The 19820-nt window shown below is 37.0% G+C and overlaps 1 protein-coding gene across 2 annotated transcripts in view; it reads right to left on the bottom strand.

The window, feature by feature from the left end:
* The window catches only part of LOC126267263 (N-acetylneuraminate lyase-like), a 70230-nt gene that overhangs the window by 1004 nt on the left and 49406 nt on the right, over positions 1 to 19820 (bottom strand). For both annotated transcript variants that reach the window (XM_049972327.1, XM_049972328.1), the window contains exons 4-7: positions 11295 to 11440; positions 6248 to 6416; positions 2625 to 2770; positions 1017 to 1188 (exon numbers count right to left, since the gene is read on the bottom strand). In XM_049972327.1, coding sequence (XP_049828284.1) covers positions 1017 to 1188; positions 2625 to 2770; positions 6248 to 6416; positions 11295 to 11440 — 633 coding nt within the window. The remainder of the gene's footprint in view (positions 1 to 1016; positions 1189 to 2624; positions 2771 to 6247; positions 6417 to 11294; positions 11441 to 19820) is intronic.

Here is a 19820-nt window from a genome sequence, read left to right as displayed (position 1 = left end):
TTTACAGTAATTCTATTTTCTGGTATGTAACTACGTGGAAGTGGTAGTATTTTATTTTTCTGAAATAGCTGCATACATGATGACCATGGTCTACTCCTTCCATTAGTCTAATAATCTTATCCTGTAATCTAAATCATTTCAATTTGCTCCACAATTTCCCCAAAATACTGTTCCATACTTCAATACTGAGTGAACATAAGAAAAATATATGGTCTTGAGATTATTGTATGATCTACAGCTCCATGGTATTCATACTCTAAAACATGCTTTGCTTTTTTCTGTTTATGTATTCTACCTGTGTGTCCCATTTCTCATTATGTTCTAGCCAAGTACCAAGAAATTTTGTACTTCGTGTTTTTCCAAATGACTATTTATTTCAGTATGAGGATTAACTGGTGTCCTATTCTGTGTGGTGAATATGAATATGTCCATTGCAATAGTTTCTTTCCCCAGATTTATAATCGAACAGTTTGCGTCAAGTATTCTGCTGTGTTCTTGAGACAGTCTTAATGTTTCTTTCAAAAGTTTCTTTGTTATTTCACATGATTGAGATGTTGTTATCTGCAAGTATTGATTAAGCCATTGACTTCATGTGATGGTATCAAAGTGAAGTGTGTATCTGTTGGCATGTGAAATATTGTATCTACCTGCTCAGTTTTTGATGCCAGGTATGTGTGATGTGCTACTAATAAACAATCTTCTTATCTGGCAACATTCTACTCAGTAAAACTTGATTCCATCTTTAAAATCAGAAAAAATATGAAAAATTGGCTTCAAAACTGTCAGCATCAAATACACAAATGGTCTCTTGAAAGAGTTAGAAAGTTACTCGTTTTGATTATGTTAGTACTAAAAGATCATAATTCATAAATGCATTTTATTTTGCTAGTGTGCAAAGTATGCAAACAGATTAAGTGAAAAATATTTAACAGAATAATCAAAAGAATATGATAAATAATGAAAGAGAACATGAAAGAAAATGTGTGAATGCATTTAAATAACACAAATTATCTTACCGTATCTCGTCATGGCTTTAATAGCCTGGTTTAGTATCATTTGCTGTTTATGGGCCTCATGTGCATCACCTTTCTTAACACTCTCAAAAATTTTCTGTGCTAGCCCAGGAAGCATGTTGAGTGTTGTAGCTATAGTAGAATTATATCCAAGAGTAGCTGCACCTGCCAAAACCTGTTCAAACAGTTTTACAGTAGGATTAAAATAATTTGATGTAACACATTGTCACATAATTATTAACATAATAAACCAAAGAACATTTATATGCCTGCATAACAAGAAATGTTGCCACTTTAGAAGAACAAGTCAATAAATTAAATAAATAAAAAAGTAAAATGAAATATGATAGAACTATATGTGTCAGAACTTGATATGATGATATAAGTTGGTCTCTCAGGTTAGAAAACAGGGAAACTGATTTTTCACCATGCACCGTGACCACACACTGCAAGATGGCTTGAAAATTACAGATGCAGTAGGCATAGATTTTACAGTTGTTCAAAGATCGAAAAACTGTGTTATACATATAGAAATGTAAAATTTTACACTGCAAAAAATGCAGAAAAATAGTATCCCATAACTATACTATCAGTGAGTCACAACTGGAATATATCAACTCATACAATCCTTGGATGTAACGGTTTGTGGAGATTTGAAATAAAGTAATCACCTAACCTCAGCCATAGGTAAAATGCATAGCAGACTTCAGTTCATTGGCAAAATATTGGGAAAATGCAGCCTATCTATATAGGTGGCTACTTATGAAGCACTTTTATATCCCATCTCTGAATATTGCTCAAATGTGTGGGGCCTATAACAAATAGGACAAATAGTGGATGGTGAACATATATAGTGAAGGACAGCATAAATGGTCACAGGTTCGTTTGACTCATGGGGGAGCATCATGGAAATACTGAGAGGCCCAACATAGCAGACACTTGAAAATAAATGACAGATTCTGCAAAAGATCACTTGCAAGATTTCAATACCCAGTATTGAAAAATAACCTAAATATATACTTTAGCCCCATTTGTACCACTCCCAGAGCAATGCAAAGAGAAGATTATACTAATTACAGTGTGCACAGAGTCATTCAAGCAGTCATTCTTCCCATACTCCAAAAGTTATGGGAATGAGAAGAAACCAAACATGTGATACTATGCTAAGTACTCATTGCTATGCACTTCGCAGTAGTTTGCAGAGTACGTATGAACCTAGATGCAGATTTAGTATAAAGTTCAACAAAAATTTTTGTTTCAGTGTCAATAACCAACCATATTTTTCAGTGCATAGAAGGGGAAAATAAATATATAATAATCTGTGCAGAGACATTCATTCTGTATACATACTGATGAAAATGGATTAAAAATTGAATATGAAATAATAATAAATAATTTTTTATCCATTCTATAACTGAAGAATAAGGAAGGAAACAGTTATTTATTTAGAAGTTATACTCCAAAACACCATCTGTTTTTGGTTACAATATTCAAAGCCAGATATACTCTTGCTTAATGCTAAATATATAGTTTTAACAATAATTAATACTTAAAGATTGCTTCTACCTGAACATTTTTAATTATTCAACGTAAAAACAATAATGCACATACCTGGTCACATCCTAAGAAAACACTTACATCACCATTGTTCACCAATAAACATTGTATTGCTTCTTCTAAATTTGTGTTTGTATACTTTGCACCTGCAAATGTTGGTATTTCCTTCAAGGCAGCCTCCAAGAAATTTGGAACACTGACTGAAACATCAATCAGTTATTAATCACTAACAGACATTTGCACTGAACAATTGCATGAGGTTTGGCTGAAAGATTTCAGGTGTGGAATATATGTATAGAAAGGGGCACATTAAAAGACTACACATACACTCAAAGCTATAGCATAAGAAATGTATTTTATATAATATAATGGAGTTTAACAGTGAATCAAATAATTTTCTTTTGGCCAATTGTTTCTACTCTATTCAACAGCATCTTCACAAGGGCTCTGAAAATTAGTGGGTCTTGTAATGCAAATCACATTGCCACCATAACGAAATAATATTTGTGCACCTTTGACTTCTTTCTACATCCTATAACTGTTTCTCCATTGCAGTTTGATTAATATAATATAATGTAACAGAGTAACCTATGATTATTTTATATTAGTTCTACAGTATTTTTGCAATAGATTCTTCTACATAGGCATCAGAGATTAAACTTTCGTAGTTGGGGTAAGAAGTATGACATCATACTCTTGCATACAGCATTTATCACATGACAGTTTTCCACAAAAAAGGAATTGGCTGTACTCTTACAGTTGCCCTATCCAGCCAGTTTGGGTGCTTGACTTCCTGAAAAGTCTAATATCCTTGTCATGTTTTCAGGCATCGAAACAGCTAGATACCCATTTCGGCACTGGAAGAAAATTACTCCACTGTGCAGAACAGGTGTGGGCCAGGGATTGGACAGATAGCAGGGAAGGCATTGGGAAAGGTGTCGTAGTGATGCATGTGAGAGTGTACAGGGACATAGTGCAAACAGGATAATGGGCTGCTAGGTGCTGCATTGAGAGGCTGTGCAGTGGAGTGAGACAGGGAGGGTGGGGTGGGGGGTGGGGGGATATGGAGAGGAGACACAGAAACCAGAGAAAGGGAGAGGACTGCACAGATGCAGTGGGAGTTTAGAAGGCATGTATGAGGCTGGAGGGGAGCAGGGAAGTGGATAGAGGCACATCAGGAACAGAGACTGGCAAAGCTTGTGGCCAGGATTGTTAGAGAGCTGAAGATTATGTTGCAAGGAGGGTTCCCAAATGTGCAACACAGAATCAGGGATCAGTCGAAAGAGCAAATCTAGATATCAAAAATATGTTATCAACTTGGATGGAAACAAATGAACTTCCAAATGGTCTGAAGGGCTGAGGTTTGTGCAAGCAATGAAAAATAGGTCTTATCATGAAGGGATCAGATGTTCACCATATGAAGCCATGTTTGGGGTTCCAATGAAACGGCATTGTGACCTCAGCTCTTCCACATGATTTAATAAAAAATATAAACACTGAAGAAGGCTTGGAAACAATGTTAAACACCACTTCCACTGACTCACTGGAAACTGAAAATGATGGCCAAGGAATTGATGCCAGTGAATCAAATACTGAAACAGAAGAAACAGAGGCAGAAAGTGCAGCTGCAGTAGGTGAGGAAGCACCAGAGACAGGATTTGATGACAGTTAACAATGAGACACTAGCACCAGCTGATGGTTGTGATGAGATGCTGACAACTTCTAAAAGTGTTAATAAGGTGAAATAGGCCTGAGAAGATGCCAAAGAAGATCTTCAATTGCAGGCAAAGAAAATGAAAACAGCCTCATGTGACAAAATTTCAAAACCTTCAGTTGGACAGAATGTGAGAATTAAAGTACCAGATGTAGACAGGGCAAAAATTTATACAAAATCTGTAATAGCAGTAGTGATAAATTGCAGTATATCGAAGATGTTAGAGTGTACCAGCATAGCATTTGTTTGTGCAAAGAGCATTACATTTTCATCTTAACGTAGTGTTATTGTTTCCATATAATGTCAGAAATGTGTCTCTGTTTGATATTATGCCATTTTATAAAGTCAGTGTTTCATTATTTGATGTTTTAACATTCTACATCTTTTTTAAAATTACATAACATACATCCAAAACTGTACAATTATTGCCTTGCATACATCTCATGGCTACACACTTTTTAATTTTTATACCTATTTGAAACTCATAGAAAACCATTTGACTTGAGATGAAAGTACAAGCTCCCAGAATCATATGCAACGTAAAGAAACAAGATTTGTGTCACCCTCTATTTCCGGTATTAAAAATACTTAACATTACATGCCTGTACATATTTGAACTGACAGTCCCTACAAGAAAATATTTAAGAACCTCCAGCACATAACAGAAAAATAGCTTTGTGCACAGTCATAGAACAAGAAAGGGCAATAACATCTACATCTCCTACGCCAGGACATCAACCTGTCAGAAGAGTGTTCTTCAGAGAGGTAGACAATTATACAATCACTTTCCTAACAACATCAAATTATCAAAGGAAGAAAGCTTGTTCAAAAAAAAAGCTTAACTCATTTCTGATGTATCACAGCATCTGCTCTGTACATGAATTCCTCAACAATTGAAAAGGAAACTTATAATGTAAAATTATCAAACATAATGATATTATATAAATATTACACACACACACACACACACACACACACACACACACACACCAAACTTTTGCAGAGCAGTCATTTGTGATAAATTCTATTCTTATATCTAAAAACAAAGTTGATGTGACTTACCAAACAAAAGTGCTGGTAGGTCGATAGATACACAAACAAACACAAACACACACACAAAATTCAAGCTTTCACAACCAATGGTTGCTTCTTCAGGCAAGAGGGAAGGAGAGGGAAAGATGAAAGGATGTGGGTTTTAAGGGAGAGGGTAAGGAGTCATTCCAATCCCAAGAGCGGAAAGACTTACCTTAAGGGGAAAAAAGGACAGGTATACACTCGCGCACACACACACATATCCATCCGCACATACACAGACACACTGCTTGTGTCTGTGTATGTGCGGATGGATATGTGTGTGTCTTTCTGCTCCCGGGATTGGAATGACTCCTTACCCTCTCCCTTAAAACTCACATCCTTTCATCTTTCCCTCTCCTTCCCTCTTTCCTGAAGAAAGAACCGTTGGTTGCGAAAGCTTGAATTTTGTGTGTATGTTTGTGTTTGTTTGTGTATCTATCGACCTGCCAGTGCTTTTGTTTGGTAAGTCACATCAACTTTGTTTTTAGATATATTTTTCCCGCATGGAATGTTTCCCTCTATTATATTCATCATTAAATTCTATTCTTATATACACACAATCTTTATCTACTCTGTGTTCATTATTGACTTGTCCTGTGTCTGTACAAGATGTCACAGGTCCAAAATTAAATAAAAGAATAAATATGGACTTTCTGACAATTTATACATGTCCCAATAATTCATCTTCCTTTTCATACTCCCCACACCCTCTGTCATCCTGCCTCCCCATCCCCCTCCCCCCCAAAAAAATCTTACTCCCCTTCCTCTCTTTTTCTTTCTATCTCCTTCTATGTATGTATCTATTGGCTCATCTATGGTAAACTTTATATTGTGTGTGTGTGTGTGTGTGTGTTTACATACACAAAAGTTCAAAGTGATTAACACTTACAGTTTACACCAGTATAAGCTGGTAAATGGTAGTATAATAATGGTGTTTTTGGTGCAGCTTTTCCAACTTCTTTCAGGTACCTCACCAGGTCCTGAATTGAAGCAGGGCGATTGAAAAGTTCAGGCAAACAAAGCAGTCCAGAAACTCCAAGGTCCTCACAGTGTTTTGCCTAGAAGAGAATTTTATGAATGGTTATGTTAGTAAATAATTTTCTATCTCTCAGTCATACTTACATGACATAAAACCTGCATCATTTATCATACAAAATAAATGAAAAATATAGATAATACTGTGCTTAATTTGAACATATGTAATAATGCATTTTTCAATAAGAAGGAATCATTCTGAAATATATTCACTCATTCAAACTGTTAGTGAACTATGAGCTGTTGATTTTATAGATTACACTGTACTGCAGCTATTTCATGCCGTCATATAGAGTTTAATGATGATGTACATACTGTAAGGACTTGTGATGGAAAAAATATGCAGTGTCTATTTTCCATATGACAATTCAATTAAACTATCCATTACAGGTACTGGTTATACCTATCCAACTTATTTGCTTCTAGACAGTAATAAAATTATTCTTCGTGTATCACAGAGGAAGAACAGTCAAAACAGTGGCATCTTATCTTAGTACAATAAGTACACAGAACACCTCTTAGTTTGATTTTGGATTTTTCTTGGAACAGTGAAGCCCAACTGTTTAAGGATTTTTCCACTGGACATGGCTCTTGATCTCTAATAGCCAAAGCTTGTCGTGGAGTAAATACCTGTTGCCAAAAATGTTTCTTCTCAATTGCAAATTTCTTTTTCTCAAACTTCTGGGTCAAATGTGCCATAAATTTGAGGAAAAATACTATAAAATTATAGGGAGCAGAGTAGCTAGCCATTATTTACTTTCAGAAGGTGAAACTAAAAGTAGTGCTTATAGACACATATAAAAGTAGAAACTACTAACCCTAACGCCCAGAGGCGACAGCGGCCATGTGTGGGTGAATTATGTACATTTGGTTGTATGTGTGTTTTGTTTTGTCTGTGTCAGATGAAGGCCTTAGTCAAATAGCTAAATAATACCTAACAGTTGTGACAGTTTGCCCTGCTTTACTTATCTCTTCATTTAATGTCCTCGGTGTCAACATACTGCGTTGCTACGCTGGCTAAAAAATGGGTTGTGGATTCCGACACTGACTACTGTAAATAATGTAGCTGACAGGTGCACAGTTGTGTTTCACAGTACTTTAATTTCACTTTTCACAACCCCCTAATAATACACAGTTATATGGCCAGTGCACTATTGTTTAAGTTTCAATAAGCCTTATTAATAGTGTGCAGGCAAACCTCCACATACTGCTACAATAGTTTACTATTGAACATCTACAAACAGTAAAAACCTAACCACAAAGTTCACAGTTCTTGAAGAATAGAAAGGTGCGTATGGAGCAGACACTGTCATTGTTTTAACATACAGCCTAATTGTGTAACACTTATTTCACAGTTAAGTTGCAACATTGTTGTTGTTCTAAACAACGCAGGCTCATCTGAAACTCAGCTGTGGACTGACTGTCTCAGGACCAAAAATCAGGCCCTTATACAGGGTGAGTCACCTAACATTACTGCTGGATATATTTTGTAAACCACATTGAATACTGATGAATCAATTCCACAGACTGAACGTGAGGAGAGGGGTAGTGTAATTAGTTTATACAAACCATTAAAAAAATGCATGGAAGTATGTTTTTTTAACACAAACCTACATATAAACAAATATAAACAAATACATAATCAGTGCCATTTGTTGCATTGTAAAATGTTAATTACATCCAGAGATAATGTAACCTAAAGTTGACGCTTGAGTACCACTTCTCCGCTGTTCGATCGTGTGTATCGGAGAGCACCGAATTATGTAGGGATCCAAAGGGGACGGTGATGGACCTTAGGTACAGAAGAGACTGGAACAGTACATTACGTCCACATGCTAACACCTTTTTATTGGTCTTTTTCACTGACGCACATGTACATTACCATGAGGGGAGAGGTACACATACACATATGGTTTCCGTTTTCAATTACGGAGTGGAATAGAGTATGTCACAACATGTCAGACCAATAGATGTTCAACATGGTGGCCATCATTTGCTGCACACAACTGCAATCTCTGGTGTAATGAATGTCATACACGCCACAGTACATCTGGTGTAATGTCGCCGCAGGCTGCCACAATATGTTGTTTCATATCCTCTGGGATTGTAGGCACATCACGGTACACATTCTCCTTTAATGTGCCCCACAGAAAGAAGTCCAGAGGTGTAAGATCAGGAGAATGGGCTGGCCAATTTATGCGTCCTCCACGTCCTATGAAACGCCCGTCGAACATCCTGTCAAGGGTCAGCCTAGTGTTAATTGCGGAATGTGCAGGTGCACCATCATGCTGATACCACATACGTCGACGCGTTTCCAGTATGACATTTTCGAGCAACTTTGGCAGATCATTCTGTAGAAACCCAATGTATGTTGCAGCTGTTTCGGCCTCTGCAATGAGGTGGGGACCAATGAGGCGGTCGCCAATGATTCCGCACCATACATTTACAGTTCACAGTCGCTGTCACTCTACCTGTCTGAGCCAGCGAGGATTGCCCACGGACAAGTAATGCATGTTCCGTAGATTCACTGCCCCGTGGCTTGTGAAATCTGCTTCATTGGTAAACAGGTAGAACTCCAACGCATTCTATGTTAATGCCCATTAACAGAATTGCACTCAGTGACTAAAGTCATCACCATGTAATTGCTGATGTAGCGACACATGAAACGGGTGAAAGCGGTGACGATGCAGTATACACATAACACTACTTTGACTCAGTCCACCAGCTCTCGCAATGTCCCGTGTACTCATGTGTGGGTTCATGGCAACAGCAGCTAACACGCCAACTGCACCCACTTACAGTAAACAGCAAATCCCTTTGTTTGGTCTATTCGTGGTGGGTGGAGGTCACCTATAAATCAGTGATTCGATCTGTTACTTTTATTGTCGTTCACAACACTACTTTAGGAAACCTTTTCAGGTTCCATGTCTTTCACACCTCTGGCTTTTCGATCATGAACTCCATGCAGTTTGCATCTGCTGAGATCTGCTGTCAGTCTTTGGAATTTCTGTGCTCAGAATTTCAGGATGTCTTTGCAGAAGGTCTAGGATGCACCACAGACTTCCAAGCCCACATAAACTCGAAGCAGTTGGCTTGGCTTAGATTTTTTCATGCAAGGCAGAGGCCCCTTCTCCTCTCCTCCTCACACCAGCCACCTTTGCCTGTATCCCCAGGCCTCTGACAACTGGGGATTGCTCGCTCCTCTCACCTCTGGGGCCTTCATGGACATGGACGCTGTCTCCAAATCCCAGTCATTTGCAACTTGCCCCAGGAATCAGTGCAACTTGCCCCAGGAATCAGCAACTCTCTACCTGCCCCCCCCCCCCCCCCCACACACAAGAGGGGAGGAGTGTAGTGACCCACACAGATCCACACCTGAGATCCAGGTATACAATTGTAGAGTGCACCACAGAAGTCAGCAAACACAGCTAGAAGTTCAAACACCATCAGAGGCTTCCACTTGTGGATGCACGCACAGCCTCTAGTCAGCTTTTAGAGAGGAAGATGAGCTTATGGGCACACAACAGCAATGTTATTGGTGGGCTTTTAGAGATGGGCCAGGCCAGCTCTAACTCATTTACATGTTTACCTATGCATATGTGTTATCAGATTGTTACTGTGAACCACTCCTTGGCTAGTGTACCCATTGTAATAACTTGTTTTCTAGACTCAATAAAGTTTGTTGTGTCAGTCATCATGTGGTGTTCTCTTGTGCAGTTAGAACAGACTTGATATGTCAACGTTAGCTTCAGAGATAGTATAACTGGTTTATTAGATATTATGTCAACTGTTTAGCATAGAGGAGAGAATTGTGGCTCAAATGAGCATGTGTTTAACAATGATCAAATGAGAACATCTACTAATGATGTTGCATGCACTCATTTTCTGTTTAATAATGTGATTGAGCACTATTATAACAGCTTAGTTTGATATCTTATTTTCTAATTGTCAGCTCTGCACTTACATAGTTTGAGAACTACGTGAAAAGTGTAAATTTTGTTCTGCACTGCCTTTTGGTTGTGATAGTAAGTCTATAGAACTTATTGAGGTATTGAAGCACTTCTGTTAACTTGAATTGAACAGTTTATATTGTCACACCTTTGTAAAGGAAAGGCAAAACTGCTACAGAGGATCTTCCATTCTGCAACACAGTGTGCACTGTTTTTAAACTTGCTGTCCGTTTAAAGGTGTGTGCCAAACCAGATTGCAAGCCTGTAACTGGGAAGGATCTGGGTTCAAGCCTCAATCCAACAGCCAATTCTAATCTGGCAGGAAGTTTGAGACAGTTGTTACTGATTATTTACTAATATGCTGGTAACTTGTCTGGCAGCTCAGACCAGCATTCTGATCTGAGCTGCCAGAGATGGCAGTAATGTGTGCGTGACATGAGCTTGCTTTGTGTGTGTGTGTGTGTGTGTGTGTGTGTGTGTGTGTGTGTGTGTGTGTTTTTCTGTTTTTGATGAAAGCTGTGGATGAAAGCTAATATTTAAGTGTCTTTTAGTTGCACCTGTCTGCAACTTAATGTGAAATCTTTATGGTAAGTAGCAATCTATCTTTTCCTTACATTAGGAAAAGATAATGTATTGTAGTGTGACCTTCACACAACAAAGAGGAACAATTTCACTTTTCTGCTTGGCTAATGATTACATAATAAATTCATGTTGGTAGAGTAGCTGAAATATTCAGGAAGTTTAAATTACAAATCTTGCTTATGTCACTCTGATTTGTATTTACTGTAGACAATCACATTAGGCTATTGTTGTTTCATTAAATACTACAGACCAAGTCTATTAGCATCTAATGTCCATTGATTTAATTACTGAGTGGATATTAAACCCACATAAAATAGAAAAGAAATTACTTATGTTAGCAGAATGGAATAAAAGGTACATCAAGATTACCATATGAAGGACATCCTTCATACAAGCTCCTCCAACCTGAACCATGACAACTTGTTTGGTGGTTTTTGCAGCATCTACCCATGCCTTTGTAACTGCTTTCCTCTCATCAACAGTCATTGACATTCCTTCTCCACTTGTTCCATTTACTACAAACAACAACATATTAATGTAAGAGAGAGAACCAAAATCCATAAACAAATAAATACAACAATTGCATGCAATATAGTGTTGTAAAATTTTGAAATCCTCGAGTAAACATGTGCTACTTAATTACATTACAGAGAATATTACACAGGATTCTCTTTGCAGACTAAAAAAATAAGCTGTGGAGCTCCTATCTATTCTAAAAACTATTCATTCATTTTGTTTGTGAAATTTCTTTACAATTGATACATACATCAAAAATTCATTAATTAATCTTCAAAACATAAAGTGACATGACTTTTATTATTCAAATGTCAAGAAATATATGTTTTGTGATATTATGTAACCACAGTCATGCTTATTTTGTTATATTCAGTCCTACAAGCAACTGATATAAGCAGATTATTCAATAAACTGTTTTTGCTTATGATCACTTTTCTTCTTCATTTGCTTTGGGCCTCCTATGTATTTTGTAAATAACTACATCTGACGTAACTTACATCTTTTCCAATAATTTTCCACTCAATCAGAGTGTGGTTGCTTATGAACTCCTCATTCTTTTTCTCCAGTTTCCTTTTTTTTTTTTTTTTTTGTTTACTACAGATAGGAGACTCTAAAACCTTCTTTCAAAATGTATCTCAGTTCAGAATTTCATATTATTCAGACTTCATCTCTTTCAGAATATTCACGATCAACCACTTTCAATAAATAAATATTGGCTTCATAAGGAATACCAACAATTCATAACTGGCATAATTAATTACTTAATTCATCCAGTCACACTTGTTCCTTAAATTCCATTATGAAGAAAGTCACCAAGGATGTCAATTTTTACATTAACAGACAAAACTAGTCACTGTTGGCTGCTTCTGTAAAGTATGCTAAAAACAAATTTGCACCAGTACTGGCCTTCTCACACAGATAAGTTTAGGATTGCTTCTGGATTACTTTATATATGTACTTACAAGCTAAACAGCTACGTTGAAGAAAATTTACCTGCTCACTAATCATTTGGTGTTTTCATCTTCTACTTATAACAAAGCATCAGCTTTCTACACAATGTTGAAAGAAGCTCCGATCTGGATAATACCAATATTAGAGTTACGCAGAACTTACATCTCTGAATTGAAATATCCTGATAAATTATAGAGGAGTGGACGATGAGATATCCTCTTTCATTGTTTTTGAATATGAGGGGATTTTCAATATCCTGCCTTGTTGTTTACTGGCACCTTTTATCGGTTTTTGCACCAAGTTTAAAACTACATTCAAAACTGTAGTCTATATGAGAATTATTTTTACTCCTAATATGTGATTGTGAATTATACAGTTCATCCTAAATTCACTCTTGTTGCTATTCACAAGTACCATTAGGGAGTATTTGTATTGACACATAAGTGTAAGAATCCCTAGGTCCATGAAGGGGCTTCTGCAAATGTTCAGTTATCAATTTTATACACAATTTTTACAGAATTTCAAACAATGAAAAATTCAGGATGGAATATAACAATATTATGAAAAGTAAAGTTGCTCCTCACTATATAGTGGAGATGCTGAGTCACAAATAGGCACAACAAAAAGACTGTCACAAATATTGCTTTCAGCCAGTAGGGCATTCATCAGAATAGACAGCAAACACACACATACACACTCACACAAATGCAACTCAGACACACACATGACTGCAGTCTCAAGCAACTGAGGCCTTAGTTGCCTGAGACTGCAGTCCTGTGTGTGTGTGTGTGTGTGTGTGTGTGAGAGAGAGAGAGAGAGAGAGTGAGAGAGAGAGAGAGAGAGAGAGAGAGAGAGAGAGAGAGAGAGAGTTGCATTTGCATGAGTGTGTATGTGTGTGTTTGCCATCTATCCTGACAAAGGCCTCACTGGCCAAAAACTATATTTGTGGCAGTCTCTTTGTTGCACCTATCTGCGACTCAGCAGCTCTGCTATAAGGTGAGTAGCAAGTTTCCTTTTCATAATATTTTTAGAGAATTTTGTAGAATTAAACCTTTTAGACATTAGCTGTATTTCCCCAGAATATTAGGGCATTATTGAGTGAAGGTAAATGAAGTATTTCAGCTGTCCCTTCTGCCTGTCAACACAATTAGAGAGAGTTTTAAATACAAAGTAGGCATAACTGAGCTGTTTGGTTAACTTATCTACATCCTGGTGCCACATAAGTTTATTATCCATCAGAATGCCTAGAAACTTCACTCCTGGAACTTCAACCATAGTGTACCCATTGATCTCTAATTCTGGTACCTATAAGTTTGCAGTTAAGTATTATGAGTTTTTCTTTAATTACAGGTTAAGCTGTTAGCTGTGAACCATATGTTATCATATACCATTATTCTTCTGACTGCATCTAACATTTATGTGTTTAGGCTCTTTATCTATATAGTTGAGTCATCAGCAACTCCATAGTTTTTCAAGAGTCCTCCAGTCTTCCAGTTAGGCCAAGAAAAGGAGTGGACAAAACAGTTCATATTGTAGGATCCAATATTTAATATTTCTGCCATTCTGAATTTATTCTTGTTTCCATGAAACCATTTGTTGCTAAGATATGATCCCATACATACAAGGGGAATGCCCTTAGCACCACATCATTCCCGAACAGAATTTTATGAACTATTTAATAAAAGGCAACAGAACAAGATAACTTGAAATGCCAAGAGAGCATTTTTTCTTGTTCATTTCTACAAGATCTGAGTTCTTAAAAGCACATATTGCATTCTCAGTAGAGAAGCCAAATAGAATTGCTGTTACGATGTTATTCTCAGAGTGATGGTTCAGTATACTGTTGTAAGCTACTTTATCATAAATTTCTGAGAAACAGATAGGAGGTTGATGGGTCTTATTTCCACTTTTGTGGATGGGTACTACTACTGCATAAGTGTCTTTCAGCAACTTTATTTTTAATCACTGACAGGTTGTAAAGGTAACTCAAGGGGCTAACACATATTTAGCAAAACTGATGTCTGGTGGTGGAATATGCAATGATGATCTGAGTAAATCTAATGGATCTGTCTGTGATGGACAGTTTTTGGTGCCTGTGTTTTCAGCTACTGCAAATAGGAATTAATTGGATTTAGTTGCCAATGACTTAATGTCACCTGCATTATTCTATCATCAAGGAGTGTATATCATTTCCCCTGTCAATTTTATTTGTTTCATGCCTAATAATACTTGTCAACAGCCATTTTGTATTTGGAATATGATATATCAGTTATTATATATTCTGGTGTGCAGAATCTGAATCCACCTTTCAAAATGTTCCTGCAGTTAAGATTTTCGAGTTTTGTAAAGAGTTTTTCTACTGTCAGGCATTCAACCATTTCAAAAAAACATTCCTAAATTGAGTGAAGCAAAGCTGAAAGAAGGTATATTTGGTGGATCACAAACAAGAAAAGTGATGAAGGATCCACCCATTGATATAAAACTCACAATTATCAAATTAGCCACTGGTCACCTTACAGAGCAACTGTGAAGGAATTTTTTGGGTAACAGAAGAGATGATAACTATGTTTCGATTATAAATGATTTGTTCTACAGCTGCTAGACCACGGGGTGCAGAACATCATTTAAAATTCACTTTTAACTTTCCCACCTTGATTTATTTTCAGAAAATTTCGGAGCCACAAGCAGTGGGCAGGGTGAATGCTTTCATCCAGACATCTGTATAATGAAACACTGTTATCAATGTCACTGAAGCCCTTAAATGATGAATGATTACTGCTGGGGTCTTTTTGGGGAGGGTGATGAAATGACAGATGAAAGAAGAGCACCATTGTCACAGTTTTTGAATATCAAAAAACATTAAAATTGAAAATATATTGTGAACTAATTTAGCACTCATACTGCTGTCCACTGTAATTGTCTGACCCACTGCAAAGGAAAACACAGTTCATAGTCTTTTAAGAATTTCTTAGGAGAGAATGAAATTTCTCCTCTACTGAGTGTCCTTGTTAACTTTTCTCCCATTGTTCAGACCATAAATTTCTCTGGATAGGATAACTGAGACAACATAATTCTGTAAAACTGTATGTTTATCTTGGTAATATAACACCTTTTTCTCCTCATTTTTAAGGGGGGATTTGAAAAATCTGATTGTAGTTTGCATACATCTTACATCAGTAGATGTACGTATTTTCTCCTAACTCAAAGAATTATCATGTTAAAAGTAATATTTCATTCATTATCCTACATAAAAGTTAGGAGAGTAGTATTTCATTACTGGGCACCACCAAGGAAAAAAAGTACTGGCAGAACTCCTTAGAAAGACTTAAATTATGGCTGAGGGAGAGTTTAATAGCACACCAACCAGAAACTTCAGATTAAGTGCCAGTTTAATTTTGCAGCATCTGAGAAATTTGAATTGATAATGTCTTAATTATAGTTTTGACAAACACATAAAAGTGCTGCATACATTTATTTCACTTCTCTCTTTGGTTGGATTTTGTAATATATAATTAAACAATAAATTATTTACTTTGATTTGTTATGAAATATTAGCAAACAAGGGAGTGTTTAGTGAATGTGAGAATTCAGAACTGATGTAATTCAATATTTATTTTCATAATTAGTGGGTACAGTTGACTTAATGAAATGGTTCTACAAAGTTTAAGTGCATAACATGTTCATCAATGGTGAATTTTCTGTAAAACTATAGGTCAGTGGAAAGTGTGAGAATATTTTGTCATTTAGTAGGAAGAAATGGTGGTAAATATGATTCTGTTGTTATCTAGAAAGGAGTTTTGAAAGTGTTTCTATCCTACAGAGCATTATAATATTATATCACATGACTTCCTTTTTTCTTGTGAGGGTATGCAACGCCATTTTTTTCTGACGTACAAGAAATGCTAAGTTAAAATCAATAAAAGACCAAGCAAAACCACTACAGACTACTGGAGTATATAAAATTAAGTAAGTGTTAAGCATAGAGGAGAGAGGCCATGGAGTTAAAAAATGTCTGAAAGGGCACAAAGAACATGTGTGGTGCTTCAAGCAATGCAAAAAGCCAGTCATAGCTGAACATATCCTATTGTCAGGACAAAGTCTTTGCGAATGTTCACAATTTAATAAAAGTACCATAAAATATAAACAGAAAATCAGACAGGCGGTCAAGATTGTTAAACACCCAAACAGTTTTAACTGTAATGACATCCTTAGGCTGTTGGTGGCATGGCTGCCTGTCCTTAGTGCTACAAGGATGATACCAGAATATGCAAAGATAAATGCAATTTGCACTCACATCCCATTCCCTAGGCTCTACTACAGCATTGAATAATTCCCCAACCACAGCAACATTTTAACAGCCTATCATTAACATTTACAGTGGTAAATGTTGGAAATACTCTCCTTAAATTCCCAGAAATATGATAGTGCACATACATGTGCAGCCAGTTTCTGGGAGAAGGCTTCAGGCTGAATGTCAAATCAAAAGATTTCTTGCAAGAGTGACATGGTACCATAGCCTGAGAACTTTTAATCTCACAGTGAATGTAATATGATAAAACTAATTTGAATTATAAGAAAGAAGGGGATAAAGTGCATCATGTTTAAAATCAAGTTCAAATTCAACTAGTGTGATCTATTCCTTTTTTTTCATTTAAATGTGAGATTTACTTGATCCAGTTCTTCACTCATTATTTTGTTGTTATTGTCTGGTTTCTGTGTGCTTCAGTGTTTTAACACAGATAACACAATACAGCAGAGACAATGATTTCATTAATTTGTAACTGAAAAATTTATCTTCAACTACTTATATTCATGTTACAGTGGTATACACATCAGTTAATTCAAAATTCCAAGGATCCAGTATATACATGGGGTTTACATGATGATGATTCAAATTTTCAGGGGTGATGGAGAAGGCTAAGTGTATCAAACTGAGGTAAGCAAACTTGATCTGTAAATGAACAAGTCAAAAGTTAGAAGCAAAAATCGTTCTGATATCTCTGACAGCAGACCTCTTCTATTGAAAGCTCTATGCTTGCCATATTTTGGAAGGAAACAGTATAGACCAAATCAATAAAAAACATCCAGGAAAGATGGGCTCTAACGTGCATACTTTAAGAGCTCTGAGCACTTTCTCATTTTTGCGTGAAACGCATATCTTCTACTGAACAAGAGCTCATAGCTCCTAAGGTATGCACTTTGGAGCCCATGTTTCCTGGACATTTTATGTGTTCCCAAAATATGGAAAACAAAGTGCTTGCAGAAGAAGAGGCCCACAGACCAAGGTATCAGAATGATTTTCACATAGAACTTTTGACTTGGTTGTTTATGAACCAGGGTCCATTACCTCAGACTGATACATTTAACCTTCTCCATTACCCCTGAAAGTTTGTAACGCACCACAGAATCACCCTGCAGGTTAAGTGTTGCAATCATATGCACATAATTTCTCAGTTTCCATTCATGAAATGATTGCAAAGGGCCACAAATATCCCTGCCATACACTGTGCACTTGTATGCGATGTAGATATATAGATACATCATCATCATCATTATTTCATCATCATCATCATTTAAGAATGATTATGCCTTCCAGCGTTCAGTCTGGAGCATAGCCCCCTTATAAAATTCCTCCATGATCCCCTATTCAGTGCTAACATTGGTGCCTCTTCTGATGTTAAACCTATTACTTCAAAATCATTCTTAACCGAATCCAGGTACCTTCTCCTTTGTCTGCCCCGACTCCTCCTACCCTCTACTGCTGAACCCATGAGTCTCTTGGGTAACCTAGCTTCTCCTATGTATGTAACATGACTCCACCATCTAAGCCTATTCGCCCTGACTGTTACATCTATAGAGTTCATTCCCAGTTTTTCTTTGATTTCCTCATTGTGGACGCCCTCCTATCATTGTTCCCATCTACTAGTACCTGCAATCATCCTAGCTACTTTCATATCCGTAACCTCAACGTTATTGATAAGGTACCCTGAATCCACTCAGCTTTCGCTCCCATACAACAAAGTTGGTCGAAAGATTGAACAGTGCACAGATAACTTAGTCTCGGTACTGACTTCCTTCTTGCAGAAGAGAGAAAAACGTAGTTGAGCACTCACTGCATTAGCTTTGCTACACCTCGCTTCCAGTTCTTTCACTATGTTGCCATCCTGTGAGAATATGCATCCCAAGTACTTGAAACTATCCACCTATTCTAACTTTGTTCCTCCTATTTCGCACTCAATCCGTTTATATCTCTTTCCCACTGACATTACTTTCGTTTTGGAGATGCTAATCTTCATACCATAGTCCTTACATTTCTGAACTAGCTCTGAAATATTACTTTGCAAACTTTCAATCGAATCTGCCATCACAACTAAGTCATCCGCATATGCAAGACTGCTTATTTCATGTTCACCCATCTTAACCTCACCCAGCCAGTCTATTGTTTTTAACATATGATCCCTATATAATATGAACAACAGTGGAGACAGGTTGCAGCCTTGTCTTACCCCTGAAACTACTCTGAACCATGAACTCAATTTACCGTCAACTCTAACTGCTGCCTGACTATCCATGTAAAGACCTTTAATTGCTTGCAAAAGTTTGCCTCCTATTCCATAATCTCGTAGAACAGACAATAACTTCCTCCTAGGAACCCAGTCATATTCCTTTCCTATATCTATAAAGCATAGATACAATTCCCTGTTCCATTCATAACACTTCTCCATTATTTGCCGTAAGCTAAAGATCTGGTCCTGACAACCTCTAAGAGGCCTATACCAACACTGATTTTCATCCAATTGGTCCTCAACTAATACTCGCACTTTCCTTTCAACAATACCTGAGAAGATTTTACCCACAACGCTGATTAAAGAGATACCTCTGTAGTTGTTACAATCTTTTCTGTTTCCATGTTTAAAGATTGGTCTGATTACTGCTTTTGTCCAGTCTGATGGAACCTGACCCGACTCCCAGGCCATTTCACTTATCCTGTGTAGCCATTTAAGACCTGACATTCCACTGTATTTTATGAGTTCTGACTTAATTTCATTTATTGCACTGCAATCTGTTGACCACTTTCTCCACTTCCTCAAGTGTGATCCTATTTCCATCATCATTCCTATCCCATTCTACCTCAAAATCTGAAACATTGCTGATCGTATTTTCACCTACATTGAGCTACTCTTCAAAATATTCCCTCCATCTGCCCAAGGAATCCACAGGATTCACAAGCCATTTTCCTGACCTGTCCAAAATACTTGTCATTTCCTTCTTACCTTCCTTTCGAAGACTGCTAATTACACTCCAGAATGGTTTTCCATCAGCTTGACCCAAAGTCTCCAACTTGTTTCCAAAGTCTTCCCAAGATTTCTTCTTGGATGCTGCAATTATCTGTTTGGCTTTGTTTCTTTCTTCAACATAACTTTCTCT

This window comes from Schistocerca gregaria, chromosome 4, assembly GCF_023897955.1.
Source record: "Schistocerca gregaria isolate iqSchGreg1 chromosome 4, iqSchGreg1.2, whole genome shotgun sequence".
NCBI classification, from domain to species: domain Eukaryota; kingdom Metazoa; phylum Arthropoda; class Insecta; order Orthoptera; family Acrididae; genus Schistocerca; species Schistocerca gregaria.
This window is presented reverse-complemented; position numbering and strand designations above follow the sequence as displayed.